The sequence below is a fragment of the Sinohyriopsis cumingii genome, chromosome 14 (genome assembly GCF_028554795.1).
Source record: "Sinohyriopsis cumingii isolate HCF-2022 chromosome 14, ASM2855479v2, whole genome shotgun sequence".
Lineage (NCBI taxonomy): Eukaryota > Metazoa > Mollusca > Bivalvia > Unionida > Unionidae > Sinohyriopsis > Sinohyriopsis cumingii.
Window position 1 is genome coordinate 102,268,772 of NC_142974.1, and position 21,349 is coordinate 102,290,120.

Consider the following 21,349-nt stretch of genomic DNA (forward strand, 5'->3'; position numbering starts at 1 on the left):
CTTTTTGATCCAATAGGTTTCAGCCAGGAGAGGGTGGGGTTGTGCTTAAAAGTTTTTTTCCCTCATAACTACAGTGGCCAGCCCCTCCATGTTTTAAATGCATCTGCACCAAACTTTAGAAGCAATCAAACATTAAAACACTCGTATTAATAATACTTATAATAATAATTTCAGTACAAAGCTGAATCCATTACATACAAAAATGAGGTGATTGTATATATTTAAGAAAATACCAAAACCATGCAAATGATTCCTGCCTTTTAATTTACTTCTGCATCAATGGTGAAAAAAACATATTATTCAAAATTCAAATTCAAAGTTAGGAAAATAATACCAATCAGTCATATACATCCTAAAATTATAAAACTTTAAAATGAACCATCAACAAATTACTCAATATTAGAAAACGTAACTGTATTGCTAAACATATGGTAAAATTACTCTAACAGATTTGTGTATATTTGCTAGCTGTAATGACTGTTTCAATTTGTGGCAAAATGGCACTTCAAAATAAAATATTTTCCTTAATTGGCACAATATTTCCCAAACACAATTGAATTTCAGCTTTTCTTTCTTTTAAAAAAACACACATGTGTACATACACTATCGACTGCTGCATGCTATGGATATATTGCACTTAAATATGAAATCATTTCATTGATTAATACAGCATTTTTTTAAAAATGCTCAAGACTGAAACCTCACTAAACTGAAATACTCTTGAAACAGAGTAATCAAATACTTCATTATTGGTAGCATTCTGACTAATTCAAAACATCAATGGCCACATACAAATATATTTCATTTTCTTGCTTCTTTTCTTGTGCAAGTTTACAGGTTAATACTTTATATTTAAAAAAATAGTTTATACTATTTTAGGATTATTCTTGCTTTAATCTAGATAGTAAGCATTTCATCAGATATATTAATAGAACAAAACTGATTTTTCATGGCTGTGTTCTTTCCATTTCAAATTCACATCATTCATTTGTTGCATTTGTACTCATATGTGAGAGAAAAGTTTTGAAAGTAAACTGAAATATAAATCCTAACTCCACAACAAGTTATACTACCATGTAGACAAGGACAGGGAAAATTCTATCACTTCAAATGATGTAGGTCTAAATATTTGTTTTAGCGATAAAAGTATGCAGTCTTTTGATGTTTTGAGTTGCCAAATTCTTACTGTACATAAAAAACAAGATGTAGGAGATGGCATTGTATGGTCACGTAAATTGAGGTAACTAAACTAATGAACCCAGTTATCTGCCAAGCATGGGTGGTGTATATTCTCACAAGTCAGGCCCAACTGCAAGCAAAATAGACCCTGATCTGCCATAGTATAATGTGTCGGTAGATCAGCGGTTTACGTCGTCTGTCTGATTAGTCCCAATAAACCGCATAAAACCTTGATCTGCCAGTTCATTATGCAATGGCAGATCTGTCTCTGTGCAATTGGATCTTTACTTGGTTTCATCAAATCTTACATTATCCAGCTTGGCATTACAATCAAATGTCATGTTACATCGTACAGACTACCTATTCTGGAGCAGCTCCCTCTGTTCTCAGCTAAAGTCATCATCAATCTCAACACATTTCACTTACAAATGATAAACACTAACATCTATGAAATTATGAAATACACAAATCAAAGCATACAAATCTAGCATCTGCCTAAAATATTTATATATTTACTGAAACTGTAAAAATAATATATATTGTTTATATCATATAAATATATTCAAATTTCTTTAAAACTCGTGTCATTAAATAATGAATGTATTCTGGTAATAAAAACAAATAACATCTTTCTGAATTTGACTGCCATTTAATTACTGCAAAGTGATGTTTGTAATTAAAACATGAATAAATTATCTTCAATAAAAATATTCAAATGTGACGAATATTATTCAGAGTATAGCCTTACTCCTTATCATCAACGATTCATTCTTTCTGACTCAAGTGAAATATTTGGGACTCTATATTTAAAATATTAATACACCTGTGAAAATTATTCCTGAATAAGAAATAAAATAAAAATGAAACTTTTCTGACTAACCCATTACCTGCATTTCAATGTTAGCAATTTTTGATGCTTCTGTCCAATTTGCATACAGATGCCTTTGGATACCTGCACAACATCTGCATGTTTTGATGCCTCCAGTAAACAATATCTATTTTGAGATGGTTTCCATAGCACCACCTTCAGGGAAAACCCATATTAGAAACAATATGCATGGTGGTAAATGAGCTTTATGTTACATCACATGGTATTATTTAAGATATAATGGTAGTCTGCTATTTAAAGTAACTGGGTTGGATTCTCCACTGTCCTCAGTGGAAGCTGAGGATTTCATTCAGCACTTTCTTAAGTTTGGATTAGAATTATAGTTATAAAGATTTCAACAAGTCAGATATAAGCTCTGATGTTGATGAAACCAACATTGACTTGATAATTTATCAAATTCAGATAATTTAGTGATACAGATGTAGACAACCTACTGGCAGAGTTTGAGGTTGAGAAAGGTCAGCTATGGTTGGTCACATGGCTTCACTGACTTGACAGTGAACATTCTCTCATGGTTTTTAAGCATATATAAAATTCTTCAGTAAAAACAAATTATACAGCAATAAAAATCAAATTTTTTTTCTTTAACCTTTCTACAGGTAACAAATATGTTTTTTTAAAAACGGTAAAATGGTTCAACTTTATCTTGAATTCAACATATACTACAGTTCTATAAGCTTTACAGGCAGGTCTATTTACATAAGGGCTGTTAATTTATGTAAAGGCTGTTCTATTTATAACACATTGCATTCTGTGGTTTTGGCACACGTACATCAACAGCCTAGACAGTAACAGATGCTATGAGTTAAAGGGCTAACTAAATTCTAAAAAATTTAAAATGTAAAATATTTTATTTGGAATGACCACATATTTCAAAACCCCTCAAAATTATAACATCATTAAAACACAACCTATTTTAAAGAAAATAACATAATCTTAAGTTAACTCTTAAAATAGACATTTATGTGGAAGAATTTACCAACTGCATTTTGTATTACTGTCATCTGTTGTCTAGAGAGACATTTTTTCTCCACTTTTAAGGTTAAAAAAATATCCTTTGAGCGACATGTCTGATCATTTCAAATTCATGGTAGGATAACTTACTGAGATCAGAGGAATAAAACAAACCTCCACTAAGTATAAAAGTGCAAAGAATACATACCACACACAATATCCTACGTGCAGTTTACTTCAGTTTTGTAGCATATGGGTGGGAAATGAAGAACAGTCTCGATCAGTGTATAAGGGAGGTAACTGTTTTAAAATCAAGTTTAAAGCATTCACAGTATTGTCCCTTGTACATAACAGTTGCTAAATTAGACTTACAACTATTCCTGATGTATACAATTAATGCATGAAAATAAATAAAATTGGTAAATAATTTTAACTTTTGAAATCATTTTATGAAGCTATTTAGTGTGGCAAATTTTATACAATCCCTATAACAGTTTGGTGACTGGGTAGTTGAACACATCCCAAGGCCAAGTTACAATCAACCATTTTGAGTGTCATATTATCTTACAACAATAAATATGATATACAGACAAAAAGAAAAGGAAGAACATGTGCATTTTCTTTAGGTACAGAATTTCAAGTATATATTAGTCTATACGATATAAATCTCTTGTAAGACTAAAATATTTTGTTCTTGTTTTCATAAAATCACACTAAAATATGAAACAAACAATAGTAAGAAATGTATTTCTCACACCAGATTCACGATACAGACCCATTTTTGAGGAAACTGGTCCTGCTTTTCTCAATGTAGCAATACAATGTCAATGTTTATATATCTTTCAAGAACTTTTTTAAAGACATAAATGGAAGGATTTTGTGTTCTGAATCAGCAAGTGTAAATATAATATTTAGCTTAAGCAAAAAATTGCACAAAATGTCCAATGTTCACCTTAAACAAAGTTTTTATTGGACAAATATGCAATATTTGTACACAAAGGTGTAAATGTTCTATAAAATAATTCCCAAAAAATAATTAGTAACAATTATTCGATGAATAAATTTAAAACTAAAACGAGATCAACTTGGTACCTTTAGAACACATTTTTTACCTGACTTCAACTCTTAAACCACCTTAGACCATTCAACCACCTAGGACCCCAAGGTGAAGGTCAATTACGGTGAAGGTCAATTTTGGCCAATGTCAGGATGTACTTTCTTTCATCAGAATTTTTGTGTTGCTGATTTAGATAGCCTTTGTTTTTGCAATGTTATGTATAAGCGTGGATAATAAAAATATCTTTCAAAGTATTGATAGTTACCTTGAGATAATGCTGAGATCTATCAAGAAGAATAAAGCATCATAAATGTACTGTCTCAGATTATAATTACTGGTGTTGAAGATCAGTGTTCTAAAAACGTTTGCTAACAGACATATGATAAATAGCACGTGTTAGTGTTAATTACGATTAATAATGTTTATCTTTGTAAGTTATACATGTATTTCAGACATCAATTACCATTAACAATGATTTTTTAAATATATTATACATGTATTTCATACATCAATGGGGACCCGAGTGGCAAAGTGGTCTAAAGCGCGCACTGTTATGGATTGCTGCTATCTCACCTCTGTCTGCGTGGGTTCAAGTCTCTGGTTCAGCCAATGCAGGTATGTGAGAAAGCTTACCAGTAGCTTCTCATGAGAGGATGGTTCTTTCCGTGGTTTTCCCGGTTCTTCCTCCACCATTTATACTGGCTGCCATGTATAGCCTATCATGTGCTGAAAAATGGCATTAAACCCTACAAAAGCAGCAGCAACAGCAGCATACATCAATTACCAATAATAATGTTTACCTTTGTATGTTATACATGTATTTCATATATCAGTTACCATTAGTAATGTTTTTCTTCATATATGATACATGTACATGTATTTCAGGCATCAATTACCATTAATTATGCTTACCTTCATATATTATACATGTATTTCATACATCAATTATCATTAATAAAACTTATCTTCATAATGTTATGCATGTAATTGATAAAGGTAAGTTTAAGCAGATATTAAATTCCACAACTCACATATTTTTCTTCAAGAGGTACCATATATACCGTGGGTATATACTGACCCCAAGAATAAAACAAAAATGAAAATATTGATGCAGAGCATAGTTCAATTGATAATTGATATAGCTAAATGTTGTGAACAATATGATTAACATAGCTATACTAAATTGTTATGTATAGCCATCAAAAACTTTGACTGGTTCTGATAAAGTAAGCAACCAACAGTATACAAATCTAGCTTTTTTTCAAAGGCATGGATAGTATTCAGAACACCACATGTAATAGCTTAAATTCCATGTAATAGCTTAAATTCCATGTAATAGCTTAAGTTCCATGTAATAGCTTAAATTCCATGTAATAGTTTAAATTCCATGTAGTAGCTTAAATTCCATGTAATAGCTTAAATTCTATGTAATAGCTTAAATTCCATGTAGTAGCTTAAATTCCATGTAATAGCTTAAATTCCATGTAATAGCTTAAATTTTATGTAATAGCTTAAATTACATGTAATAGCTTAAATTCCATGTAATAGCTTAATTTCCCAAGAAATTAATAAAAGAATTATCAGAATTAAGTCCTTCAAAAGTAACAAACAACAATTTGTTTTATTTTGTAAATAATTCAATAAAAAACCAGCAAGTTAAAATAAAAATATTATCAGCAAAATTTGAGTATATTTATTTTGATATGTGATTCAAAATAAACTTCCAACTAACAGAGGATCTATTATCATGATCTGTGATTGATATACTTAATATTCTGTCTGTCATAAGTATGTTATTATTAGTTGTGAATTTGGGTGTCTACACATAATCAGCACCATATCTTGGCGGATAGGTGTTGAGTATATCATTTTCATCAAATGAGGTGTCAAATGGCAAACTTTGAAGAAGTGGTGTTTTCTCGTTAGGTTCGGACTGCTTTTGAACCTCTGATTTGTTCTTGGGCCGCTTGCATCGGCAACATACTTTCACTTCAATCAACCAAGCGATCCCAATTATAAAAGCCTGCAAGACAAATTAGAGAGAATGATAAGGCAGGCTGTGACCTACCAATATTATAAACTTAAAAGCACTGCTATAAACATTAGTGATACATAAAATGTAAGATACTAGTTATTTAATCAAAATGCAAATATTGAAGTTGAAATGTAGCAGAAATATAACTCTAAATATCGTTACATACCTGCCATAACATGACATTTCATTTAAAACCATGATTTTTAACAACAAACCCCCTGACCTGGTAGTGTGAAAAACACAAATTTCAGTAATCTTGGAGAGAGAAGAAAACAAAAAGAGAGATATATCTGTAACCTGTGGCATGCATAAATGATAAACAGCCCTGCTTAGATCTTGTGAAAGACATCTTTTCGGCTATTTATACAACAAATTGTCAAGGAGGGAATTAAAAGGCATAGAGGTCAACTATAAAGAACCAACATTTCATGTATTACTTAACTGGCTGACAATAGCTAGGGTGATGTCTTACATCCTTTGAAGACTGCTGTGGAAGAGTGCACTGTCCTAATTTGCATAGGTAAAGTCCACAAAGTGGAACAACCCGATTTTAGTTATAGGTAAATTAAAGAAATGCTAGATGTGTGTTGAAGAACAAAATTTATTACACATCAATGTCCTGAATATGAATATTGAAACCCTCTTTATTAAAGATTACTATCGACTATATAATGACCCATGCTTTTTAGAAAGATTTCAACCATGAAAAAGACTGACTGAAAGACAAAAATAAGTACATGTTCATGTTTTCACATTTGATTTGTGTTGATAAGGTGTTAACACCCATACAATACTGGACAGGGGTGTTTATTACTGCTGTATGACCTGCACAATCTAGTCTCCAATAAAATGCAAAAATAAACACTAATGACACTTGCATTACATTCAATCCCCCTATTTAACTATTGAGATTAGCAAAGACTATCTAATTAAGCCTATATTTTGTCATCCAATGTTTATCTAATATAGAAACTTGGTGCATATTTATATTTACTGTCAGTCTGATTGTAATTATGCAAGACTTTGCACACATAGGTGTGGTGTATTGTAATAATAATATTAAGTCTACCAACTATTTTTATTCCTTCGTAAGTGTATTTTAATTCCCTTAAAGAAAACTGACACGACAATTTTTCTTTTAATCAGATTTGAATTTACAATCGTTTATTTAAGGCTTACATGAAAAGATAACTTACTCTCAATCAGATATTGCTGTTTTGGGGTCACACACACTGAGCCCCCTTGGGACCTCAAAACACTTTTTGAGTCTTAACCCCATCCCCAATACTGTCTAGGATAATGGCAAGTATGTCATTACTTTGAATATAATTACAGTGGCATATGTAAATGTACATGGATGACTGTTATGTCATAAAGGAAATTGCTAAAAACATTGTATAATGAGATTAATACCCATTTATGAGTTTCAATTAAATAATTATCAAGTATGAATATGAATTACTAATCAGAAAGTCCCAATGTACAGTTGGGGCATTTTACAGTGTGTAAAAAAATCAGTTCTGTTGGATATGTCCAGCAAATATGAAGATTTCTGAATTTTTTCACATTGGTTTTAAAAGCAGTTTGAACATATTATTGACTAAATCATGCCAAGGACATGGAAATTAAGTTCCTTCCCAAAGGACACACTGAGGCAGTCACCCCAAGCTGTCCAGGGCAGGTATCAAACCCACAACCCTTGGATTATTAGTAGTACACTCTGACACCTGATCTACCACAGCTCCCCAACAATTTCAGACTACACACACATACACACACACACATACACACACACACACATACACACACCTGCTCTTTTCTTGACAAGCCATTGGTTCCTCCTGACAGTCACTGATCATATTCATAAACCAAAATGCAATTCAGAATCATAAACTTTCCTAATTATGAACACTCATTATTATCTTCATTTTATTCTTAATTTAACAATTTATAATCACAAAGTTGGAGCTCTTTTAATACTATATGATCATTACAGAAAGAACGGTAATTCTAAATTAATAATGTTAAACATTTAAATAAATTGCAGGTGTTCCTACTGATTTTAGATATATTTCCATTTGCATGTGCATGAAACTGGCATCAGACGTGGATCCTGAAATCCATCTGCCTTCTTTTTGTCAAGTTTTCCCAAAATGGGTCTGACATTTTCAAGAGTGGCAATACATCCAAAATGTCTCTTTGTTTAATCAAGCTTTGTAAAATGGAAATCTCTGATCCAAATCGTAGTCAGGTTTTACTAAAGTAAACACAGAAAGCAAGGATACACAATGTGGAGGGTGTAGCCATGTTCCTAGGTGTAATCAACCCACTGATCCTAAATTGATGGCTCATTTCAATCTTTCCAAAGAAAAACCAGTCACTTTTTTTTATAGAACACCACATAGCCAATGAACCAATTTTATGCACAGCTAAAACAACAGCAAACTAGCATCACAGAAATGGACTTGTCTACTGTTATATCTGAAAAATTTAAGAACACTGTTACAAATATAGTTATGAAAACATTAACCTGCATTTTCATACCAATCCACAAGTCATACAGGTGCATAGGAATAGACCCAATTATCATTGAATTAACAAGGTGTAGCTTCTTCATGACACAGTTTGGGCTAATTTCACAGAGTAGTACCAGCATTCCATGATGATTGCAGTTCATGAGACAATTATGACATAGACAATTATGGTATAGGTGTATCATTCAGAATTGAAACTATACAGGCCTGCCAAACAAGACAAATTTGGAATAAAGATTTGAATTGGGTGTGATCAAATTCCCTTTTACATAAGTATTGTCCAGTTGTATTGTGCCAAATGTTATGTATATTTGATTTAATTTACATCAGATTTAATTGTTTGTAAGTTTTAAAATCTTTTTCTTTTTAATTTCATTATGTCAAAGTAATGTAGTTTTGTTTACTAGGAACTGAATTCTTTTTCCAGAAAATAGTTTTATAAACACATAAGGCTGACCTGGTTCCTGACCTTAATTCAAAATTAGTAACAGTCACTGAACAATTTTTTTGTGGGAATAATAAGGCTGAGATCGAGGCTGTTTTGGTTACATGACCCTTGACTTGTAAACAGTTTTTAGTGAAGTGAACAACTTTTTTTCTTGGAGTAAAATGATTGGTTTTTATCAAGGCCATACTGGGGCTACATGATTTTTTATGTGCAAACATGATCACGTGATCCTCTATTTCACAATTAGGCATCTGTTTTGTGTAAAATTCAGGTTTTAAACCATCGTTTTAGAGAAATAATCTCAGTTGGGCTTGTAATTACTGGGTCGAAAAGAGTTTCTTTTTTTGTGTCATTTTGGGAATTGCATTTTAATGTTTAATCAGATTATTTGGATTCTAAAAGATTAATTAGTTTCTCTGGAAATATTTTGAGTGCTCATACAGAATTCTTAAACAAAGACTTTTCTTAAAAATTTTATTCGGATTTCAAACACTGGATTATTTTTTGTGTTTCTACAAGGAACTGTAGACTTCAACACAGTACAGGATACATATACATCATTGCCTTCCATCTTAGATTCTTTGTTGGGACTCGAACTTGCAATCATTGGAACATTTCATTATTAGGACTTCTAAAATTTTATTTGTGGATTATTCTTGGATTAATTTTTGGATTTGATTCTTAAAACTGTAAGTCCTTATTTTTTCATTTTTACATTTACTTTTCCAGGGAAATAAATAATTTGTTACATTTTTTAAAGCTTGTTGTTTTCACTCTTTCTTGTGTTACTGTTTATTTAAACCTAAACATGTAACATAAGACAAAGATGGATCAAACTGAACTCTGGAAAAGGTTTTGTGTCATCCATGATAGGTTTTTATCCAGCATTACCCTGGCTTGACACCTGGAAGAAGATAACATTAACACATGTGATACTATATGTGGCAATCACAAAGGTCATCAATTATGTCTTAGGAAAAAAAGTCAGTAATAACGAGTCTGAAACCAAACTGAGGGCATTCCACAACCTATGTGAAGGAATCTATTACAAGCACTTCATGCAATAACAACAACATTGTGATGGTTATTTACAACAATACTGATATTACGATGAAGATAATAATGATTATGATGATACAAGTGACAGGTGGACAGAGAAATGGTCAATGCAACCCAGTCAAAAGCAATCCATTTTTACAACAAGCATACAAATATAGTAGATATTCACTAGCAGAGAAAGCAAAGACTGGAGATGATGTCCTTTTTTTGAGGGGAGGAGGCTGTCTAGAGAAGAAACATTGGGCTGAATGGCAGGACCCTCTGTGTGTTTTATTTGCTTTGGTTTGTGAGCGCTGCGGCTTTCGCTGGGTGAAGTTTGGGTAGGACGGTTTCCCAGAGGTTTGTGTCCTATATGTCTCTCTCATGTCCCATTCATGATTCTCATTGTATCCCTGTAGCAGTGTTGTGGCTGCAGGGGAGATAAATTTGTCTCCTTGGTGGTTTGTCTGTGGACTTCTTCAATCTGGCCATTAAACAGAAGGCTGGAACACAAAGGTTGTGTCCACAGCTTGGCCTTTATGGTAGTCCTTCAGAAAAGTGGAAGTAGAGATCACCGATTTGTGTTTTGCTAATTATAAATAGGTAGCTGAGATGACTACATTGGCCAAGGTTGTGTTGGGTGGCTCTATTTAAAACATGGGCCATTCTTGAGACTCCCATGCATGCCCTGTAGTATTTGGAGTAGGAGGAGATTGGCTATGTTCCATCTGTTGGAAGATAGCCATGGAGATGAAGTCCTACAGAAATCCCATCTAGCAATAGTAACGGAAGGTTATTCTTTGGTATCCTAGAAGATTTACTACCCATAGAATCTATTTTTGGAAGTCAGTACAGAAGGAAAATAATGGACTGGATTTGGGAGACAGCAAAAGTAATTTTCCTATTGTTAATGTGACCTGGTAATGTATAGGATAGAGGATTATCATAAAATGTTGACTGCTTTGTTCCAACTGGAAATGAATTTTATCCTATTCATGATGTTATACTGAAACCATCTGATTCATACAAAAAAAGGAAAGCAATTCATGGATATTCTTTCACTCCAGTTGATTGATTTCATGGAATATTTGCCACTTCCTTTGACTTTTTTGATGCATACATATCTCTTGTTTATGATACACCAAAAGAAGGGGAGAAGTGATAACATCTGACATGGGTGGCAAGGGACAGAATAATTTACAAAGGAATTAATTAAATCTGACAACTCTCCTGGTGCCCTGACCTCTCCCAGTTACCAAATCTTACTTCTATTCTTACCATTGCAAGGCAGACCCCTGCAGTGTAGGTGACACACCAATTAAATCCAACTTCATCCAGTAGGAAACCACCAACAGAGGGACCAATGAAGTCGCTGCATAGGACAAAAAATATTCTACAGAACATATTTAGACTGTTAATACTTACTGCAGATATTAAAATCTCCACCATCTGAGAATGTTCCATAAATCAACAGGTAATGAAAATTAATAAAAATATTTTTTACAGTAAAGACTAATCCAAGATAATAAACACAAAGTAAACCATCAATTAATTAAAATATTTAATACGAACAGGTTATATTCACAAAATATAAATTACAAATAGGCCATATTTACAAAATTTATATTACAAATAGGCCCTATTAACAAAATATAAATTACAAATAGGCCCTATTTACAAAATTATATTACAAATAGGCCCTATTAACAAAATATAAATTATAAATAGGCCCTATTAACAAAATATAAATTACAAAAAGGCCCTATTTACAAAATTTATATTACAGATCAAAGGAAATTCTAATATTATTTAAACAGCTGAAAGAAAATATGGCACTTGTAAAGTGGAAACATTTCATGCTGTTACTAGCAGCTCTGCCACTCATGAAATATTTTATTTACCTAAAATATGACATGTTGTAAAGCAACAAAATGGAAGTATAATGGTAAAAAAGACAAGAAACATGCATATCATAGATGATGAAGGGTAGGTATACATACCCCAAAGCATACATGGAGACCCAAAGCCCTGCCACTATACCATATGTTCTTGTGTCATCTTCAAACCCAAGTTTTCTGGGAACAAAATAAACAGTTGATATACTAATATATCATCAAAAACTATTGATATATGCAACAAAAAATGACTAAACAGTCTTCTTAAAATGAAAGCCTTATAGAACAACCTTCCAAAGCATCACCTGTTAACAGTTTTCATTTGCTGGATTAAAAAATGGCAGTACAGTGAAAGGAAATTATACAGTCAATGAAAGCATATAAAACCTTCACTAATAGAAGTTTGGGCTCTCTGTTGTGGAGAGCTTATGTGATCTCAAAATTTCCTGCTAAAAACATACTCTGTCTTTGTGCATTTGATAACAGTCATCTATGATTTTCAACTTGTGTAAATATGATAAATTTTTTAATATTCATTTGGGTATTGGTCTACAAACAATTAAAGACAAGGTACTTTTCCCCATGCCATTCTATGTCATAACCCTTATTTGGGGAATGATGCAGTTAGTGTCAGGGTACTTTTCCCCATGTTGTTCTATGTCATAACCCTTATTTGGGGAATGATGCAGTTAGTGTCAGGGTACTTTTCCCCATGCTGTTCTATGTCATAACCCACTATATCGTGATGCATTTAGTGTCAGGGTACTTTTCCCCATGCTGTTCTATGTCATAACCCTTATTTGGGGAATGATGCAGTTAGTGTCATGGTACTTTTCCCCATGCTGTTCTATGTCATAACCCTTATTTGGGGATGCAGTTAGTGTCAGGGTACTTTTCCCCATGCTGTTCTATGTCATAACCCTTATTTGGGGATGCAGTTAGTGTCAGGGTACTTTTCCCCATGCTGTTCTATGTCATAACCCTTATTTGGGGATGCATTTAGTGTCAGGGTACTTTTCCCCATGCTGTTCTATGTCATAACCCTTATTTGGGGATGCAGTTAGTGTCAGGGTACTTTTCCTCATGATGTTCTATGTCATAACCCTTAACTGGGGATGCAGTTAGTGTCAGGGTACTTTTCCCCATGCTGTTCTATGTCATAACCCTTATTTGGGGATGCAGTTAGTGTCAGGGTACTTTTCCCCATGCTGTTCTATGTCATAACCCTTATTTGGGGATGCAGTTAGTGTCAGGGTACTTTTCCCCATGCTGTTCTATGTCATAACCCTTATTTGGGGATGCAGTTTGTGTCAGGGTACTTTTCCCCATGCTGTTTTATGTCATAACGCTTATTTGATGATAGATATTCAACTATTTGTAGTACAAGATATGAACATGAACTTATAAATTTTAGTTACTTTGCAGGAGTGACTAACATACCTATGTTGTGAAGGAAACCAAGACACATGAAGAACACTACCACACAGAATGTGTAACTAACGTACAATTGAGGTGATGGAAACCAAAACACATGGAAAACACTATCAACTAGAATACATGACCAGTATACATCTGAGGTGATGGAAACCAAACACATGGAGAACACTACAATCTTGAATGTGTGACTAACACACATCTGAGGTGATGGAAACCAAAACACATGGAGAACACTACCATGTAAAATGCACAACTAATGTACATCTGAGGTGATGGAAACCAAACCACATGCAGAACATTACCATCTAGAATATCTTTCAGATGATGAAAACAGAATACATGGAGAACACTACCACCTATATGAAACAATGTTGTTGTTGTTGTTGTGGGGTTTAATGCCATTTTTCAGCACATGATAGGCTATGCATGGTGGCCAGTATTAATGGTGGAGGAAGAACCCAGGAAAACCCCAGGAAGAACCACCAACCCAAGCTTTCTCACATACCCAAATGTGCTGATTTCCTAGACTCAAACCCAAGCAGATAGAGGTGAGATGGCAGTGATCCGTAACAGAGAGTGCTTTAGACCACTCGGCCTCTAGGGGCCCCTACATGAAACATAACCTTTGAGCTGATGGAAACTGAAACTAAGGTACTAGATTCTCCTACTGGAACCTTACAGACTGACCCTAGGATTATAAAGTTGCCAGGTGAGAATATTTCTGCAGCACTGTGTATAACATTATAGTTCTATATATCCTTCCAACTAACATCATGTGATATGGAGACCTCAATGGAAAGAAATTATAAAGGATCCAGCAAGAGATATTTAATATTTATTCAAATTTAGCAGCTGAATCATTCTGAACAACCATTATGTGCAGTTGGCTTAGGCTAAAGTATATTCACAGGAGAACACTGACTGTTCATCAGCTAATACCAATACTTTTACTGCAATTTAATTGCACACTGGCAAGCTTATCCAGGCATCTAATTGTGACTAATTTGTTAAATAGCTTTTAAGTTTTTCTAACCCAAAACTGACCCTTACTTAGTATACATTTTGAAAACAATGACATATCATATTTTTGTTAATCAGTAAACTTGTACTGTTCAATTTTGAACTGTTTTGCGGTATGGTGACTAAATAACATATTAAAATGTACCGACAATTTAAGTATCCAGTAATTACCCTCCCATCCATCCAAAATACTTATATCTGTTTACCGTTCTGTATGAATAAAATCAGACAACTTTAAAATGAAGTTCAAATGTTTTAGTCTTTCTAAAAATGGAAAAACTAGAATTATGCACAGATTAACATAGGTTTTCTGATAAATCAGATCTGCTAAAATTTGGATGCACACCTCACCTGAAGCATATGTAAATGAGATACATTTTGTTGTACTTACTCTGCAATATCCAGGTAGAGATCAAAAGTAGGAATACAGGCTAAACTTGCTGATACACCCAATACTACAAGGGCGAATACATTCAGCCATAGCTCACTGAAATGAGAGTAACAAGTAGTTTTCATTTAAAAGCAATGTTCATAAGTAAAATCTATTTAAAGTATCAAATTTAAAAACTATCACATTAACATGTTATAACCTAAGTATCACTTTAACATGTTATAGTGGGGCCCTGAGTGGCCGAGTGGTCTAAAGCGCTCTCCGTTACAGATCACTGCCATCTCACCTCTGTCTGCGTGGGTTCAAGTCTTGGATTCAGCCAATGTGGATATGTGAGAATGCTTGCCAGTAGCTTCTCGTGGGTTGGTGGTTCTTTCCGGGGTTTTCCCGGGTTCTTCCTCCACCATTAATACTGGCCGCCATGTATAGCCTTTCGTGTGCTGAAAAATGGCGTTAAACCCTACAATAACAACAACAACATTTTACAACCTAAGTATTACATTAACGTGTTATCACCTATGAATCACATTAACATGTTATAACCTAAATATCACATTAACATATTATAACCTAAATATGACATTAACATCTTATAACATAAATATCACTTTAACATGTTATAACCTAAGTACTGGATTAAGATGTTATAAACTAAGTATCTCATTAACATTTTATAACCTAAGTATTGCATTAATCTGTTCATGTGTCATAATCTTTAAACTTGATATTGATGACATACAAACTGAATTTGTTAACAAATCTAATTTTATCTCTTCTGCATAACCACTCAGACAAAACTGTTGCTGTGCATATTAGGTGCCATACACTATGTTATGTCATGATCCATCAATTGCACTACAGTATATCAGGATCCATGCATTCCACTAAAGGATATGAGGATCCATGTATTATACTACATATATCAGGATCCATGATTATACTACATGTATCAGGATCCATGCATTATACTACATATATCAGGATCCATGCATTATACTGCATACATCAGGATCCATGCATTATACTGCATACATCAGGATCCATGCATTATACTACATATATCAGGATCCATGCATTATACTGCATATATCAGGATCCATGCATTCCAATAAAGGATATGAGGATCCATGTATTATACTACATATATCAGGATCCATGATTATACCACATATATCAGGATCCATGCATTATACTGCATACATCAGGATCCATGCATTACACTAAATTATATCATGATCAATGCATTCCACTAAAAATCAAGATCCATGTATTATACTACATATATCAAGATCCATGCATTACACTACAGTATATCAGGATTGATGTATTACATTACAGTATATCAGGATTGATGTATTACACAACAGTATATCAGGATTGATGCATTATACTATGCATATCAGGATCCATGCATTACACTACAATATGTCTGGATCCATGCATTTTACTAAAACATGTCTGGGTCCACGCATTATACTAAAATATGTCTGGATCCATGCATTATACTACAACATGCCTGGATCCATGCATTATGCTTTATCTTGATGCATGATTCATACTATAGTATATATGAATTCATGTATTACATCACAGTATATCTGGACCCATGTATACTACAATATATCTTGATCCATGCATGATACTTCAATATATCTGGATCCATAGATAGTATGACAGTATATCTGGAGCCATGCATTATGCAACAGTATATTTGGATCCATGCAAGGTTTTTATGAGTTTAATGCCATTTTATTTCAGTACATGGTGGCCATCATATCTGGCAGAGGAAGAACCCTAGAAAACATCAGGTAGAACCAAGCCACAGGAAGCTATTGGCAAGTTTTCTCACCTTGTAATGTGAGCTGAGCCTAAACTCAAACTCATATGGACAGAGGTGTGATGTCATTGATCTGTAACAGCAAGTGTCTGAGTGGTTGAGTGGTGTCTTACACCACTCAACCACTCAGGGCTCCCAAGATCCATACAAAATAACAAATTATGTCTGGATCCATGCATTCTACTACAATATGGATGGACCCAGACCTATTCACTATACTACAGTATGGATGGATCCATACATTATACTACAGTATGAATGGATCCATGTATTATAATACAGTATGAATGGATCCATACGTTATACTACAGTATGAATGGATCCTTAAATTATACTACAGTATGGATGGATCCATGTATTATACTACAGCATGAATGGATCCATACATTATACTACAGTATGAATGAATCCTTGCATTATATTACAGTATGGATGGATCCATACATTATACAACAGTATGTCTGTATCAATGGCTGTGGGCAGTTAAAGTGTATGTCAGTGTGGTAATGTAGGCACAATTATTCAAATGAAATTAAATATTATTGTTGTTCTATACATTTAATACTAAAATAGTTTGACCAAAGTCTATACAATCCTTACTGTTGATTGCTCTGCACCTTAAATGTCATCAAGAAATATCCAGATGAAATTTAATGATCACTGTGGACATTTAAATAGTAGCCAGGTACTAAACTAAGTCTACAAAAAAGTATTCACGTCTATCAAAACAAATAACAGGGTAGTATGAATTTGTTTTCAACATGAGCCAATTTCATTGTGACATCACAGTGTGCAACATCCAATCTGGTTTTCACTGGATCACACCGTTAGCTTGACCTCATCCAAAAATGTCCTGCCTGAGGTGTATAAATATATCAATAATGACCAACAGAATATGAATGTATGCGAATCCAAATAAGTGAAAAAGTGCAGTTTAAAGGTGCATGTAATCAAATTCTAAACAAAATGACACTCATTACTAAATAGTCTGTATGACTTTTATAATAGAAAAGACAGTACATTTTAACCATGTTGAAAGTGTAGACATGCAAATGTGACTGAAATTGTAGACATGAAAATGTGACTGAAAGTGTACACATGAAAGTGTGACTGAAACTGTACACATGAAAGTGTGACTGAAAGTGTACACATGAAAGTGCGACTGAAAATGTACACATGAAAGTGTGACTGAAAGTGTACACATGAAAGTGTGACTGAAAGTGTACACATGAAAGTGTGACTGAAATTGTAGACATGAAAATGTGACTGAAAGTGTACACATGAAAGTGTGACTGAAAGTGTATGCATAAATAAGCTAGCTATTCCTGACACTCAGAAAAACAGATTCTGGCTTTTTATGACTGGTTTATGTCATGTATCATACAAACATTTTTTTATATTAACAAACATTGAATCAATTATGTTGTACATTAGGTGTTTCCTTTGCTTGCAATAACATATGTGTACCAGGATAACAAGCAGTGACTTGTATGATCCTATATTTTCCAAAGGTTTTGAGCAAAAGTTTCAATTAAGATCAAGTTCAGAACTTCAAAATGAGATCAGAACTTCAAAATAAGATCAGAACTTCAAAATGAGATCACAACATAAAGAAATGATATATTATATTTAGCATGCAAGCTGAGAACCAAAGCTAAAAGAATGCCAGGAGTTTAACTTTCTAACCAAATGCAAAACCTTTTCATATCTTGAACATAAGCATAAGCATCATGGTCAAAAAGATTTGAGAATAGAGGATATAATATTAAAATGTATCTTCAACATCTTATTTTAGATAGGTATTCTTAACATCAGTCACTGGACTGTAGATGCTGCTGCTGCTATTGATTAACGTGGAGTTAACTTTCTTGAAGCAGGACTAAGATAAAACAGACTGTGAGAAACTTACTTAAAAGTGGGATCAAAACCAAGAATTTGGGATGGTCCCAGAAGAAGAAGGCCAAGAGCTGCAAAGACGAATCCTGGGATCAGAAGAATCCTGTTGTCAGGCTAAAATGATTAGAAGAAAAATCTGAATCAATTACTTTTGAAACTTTCTTCAATATTTTAAATGTACATGCTAAATATTCTTATTTTATTTTGTAACATTTTCAAGCAACTCTGAATCCATCTTTGGAAAGAACTCAGCATTTCCTTCTGGCCAATACTTCTGGGTTTTCATGTGTGAATTTCATACATGACCCCAAACTGATGTGTACTTCATGCTATGCATCAGTTTAATTTGGAGATTTTGCCTTAAGTGTTAAACACTATAAACAGTGTTATATAATAACCTATGACATTCTTGCCCGAGTGACCTGCTAATCAATTACCAGACACATTTTGCTCATGAGAAATTTTTAAGTCATGTGGATTTGTCTACAATTTATACTTGTAAGATGAGTCAAACCTCAAACTGCACAGACCCAGATCTGCTGCAGTATAATGTGCCGGCACATCTGGGTCTGTGCAGTTTGCTATGAGAACAAGCAATATAGACCCTGATCTGCAGGCACATAATGCTATGGCAGATCAGGATCATTGTTGTTTGCAGGTTGACCTGACTTATAAGAGTATATTTCATAATAATTTACATCAATATCTAGCTTTAGTTAATTGGTATTTGTTAATTTCAATAGATAGATCCATTCTAACCTTAAAAGGGAAACAACTCTAACTGTACTGGTGCAAAAAATTTACAAGTACTGCATACCAAGTTTATCTAATATTAAAAAAATCCATGATTAATTATGGACTTTAATTGAATTCTTCAGACAAAATATCCATAAATATTAAAACCCATTCGAGGAATATTATAAAGGACAACGGAAATTATTATTCTCAATTGTAAAAGTTGAAAACACTCCACCTCACTTTACCCCCAAAATGGTAACCAAAATTTGAGCCTCTCTCAACATCTTGAGCTCTTGTCAGTGCTTTGGTAGATGTTTATGGACACAATCAGGTGTGAATTTTAGAGATGTTTTATATTTTTATATAATGAAAATCAAGTCACATGGCATGAAATACTATGAGTTATAGGTACTATTCTAGTCACAAAGTCATTTAAAAAATGTACTTGTTCCCTGTATACCACCAATGGATGAGTAATGACCAAATGTTACAGAACATGTGTGACAGCAAATTATGCATTATTGCTGTCAATAATTAAATACTGCGTATCTATATACAGACTGAAAATATTAAAACGTGAAGTTCATATTTGATCTGCATCACATGTTTTCCTCCCATTAAGGTGAGTATTTGTGTGAAAAACTGGAGGTATTTGACCTGAACAATCTGTGTCAATGGCACTTTTGTATGAAGATTACAAAATATGCAGAAGTCAATTTGTACAGGTTATATTATATACACATCAGGATCAAAGTGCTCTGAAGTTCACCTACCTGTAAAATAGGCAAGTGAAATAGAAACAAATGGAAAGTTCATATCATACCCATATCAAACCTATATTCCAATAAGAGCCTATGGTTAAAGGCCTAACAGTTTATATAGGTCAAAGTGTGATAACGGCCATCATATGATATCTTGTATGTGATAACCTTAATTATTTATGACATACACCACATTCCAAATTCTGGGTAATATAAATTGGTATTTTAATACATTTTTGTGTTCATGTCTTTCTTCTGTCACTTCTGTCAAAGAAAGTGATGACTATGTGCTGGTAGGATTGCCTTAAAAAATGACTGCTTATGTTCCCTATGCAATTCTTGATTTCTTACCAGTTTATCTGCAAGCCAGCCCCATACTGGTGAAGTCACAGCATATGCAGCAGCCATAATGAGAAATAAGATTCCAATTATTTCTGGATCCAAATCAAACTGAAAAGATGAGAACATTAAAATTTAAAAGATTGAAAATCAACTTTCCTATACTTTTCTTTAAAACCCTCTGAAGCTTGCACCCATATCTACATTCAATCAAACAAAAGCAAAATATTCTATTACAGTATTCATGAAAATGATTCAATTCTTTCATATATTTTCAATTTTTAAACCAATCTTCCAAATCTTAATGCAGCTTCCTTTTCTTGGTTATTTAAATAATTTGGACTATGCTCATTGAAATATTTCAAAATCCAAATGTTAATTATTGCAAAAGATTTCTTGATAATGTTCTCTGAATTCTGACTCCAAAATTATCCAAACTGAAAACAGTGGGACCATAAAATAATGTCTTGATTAATGTTTACTAGTATATAATGGTATACATTTGGTGACTACTTTATCTGCATGTTACTTATATCTAAATGTGCCTGTGAATACTTATATACATGTTACATATATCTAAATGTGCCTGTGAATACTTATCTACATGTTACATGCATCTAAATGTGCCTGTGAATACTTCTATACATGTTACATGCATCTAAATGTGACTGTGAATACTTTACATGTTACATACATCTAAATGTGTCTGTGAATAATTTATCCACATGTTACATCTATCTAAATGTGTCTGTGAATAATTTATCCACATGTTACATCTATCTAAATGTGCCTGTGAATATTTTATTGACATGTTACATATATCAAAATGTGCCTGATATTTTGCTTTTGTTTTTGTTCTACACATAATCTTCACACTAAATCCTGATTAAGATATAACTTA

At 33.3% G+C, this 21,349-nt stretch overlaps 1 protein-coding gene across 2 annotated transcripts in view; it reads right to left on the bottom strand.

Annotated features, from left to right (window-relative positions):
* Nucleotides 1-245: 245 nt before the first annotated feature.
* LOC149784506 (MFS-type transporter SLC18B1-like) overlaps nt 246-21,349 on the bottom strand; it is a 62,815-nt gene continuing 41,711 nt past the window's right edge. For both annotated transcript variants that reach the window (XM_089932585.1, XM_089932586.1), the window contains exons 9-14: nt 20,461-20,559; nt 18,624-18,724; nt 14,878-14,973; nt 12,135-12,209; nt 11,413-11,506; nt 246-6,102 (exon numbers count right to left, since the gene is read on the bottom strand). In XM_089932585.1, the coding sequence (XP_089788711.1) occupies nt 5,899-6,102; nt 11,413-11,506; nt 12,135-12,209; nt 14,878-14,973; nt 18,624-18,724; nt 20,461-20,559 (669 nt within the window). In that variant the 3' untranslated portion in view covers nt 246-5,898. The remainder of the gene's footprint in view (nt 6,103-11,412; nt 11,507-12,134; nt 12,210-14,877; nt 14,974-18,623; nt 18,725-20,460; nt 20,560-21,349) is intronic.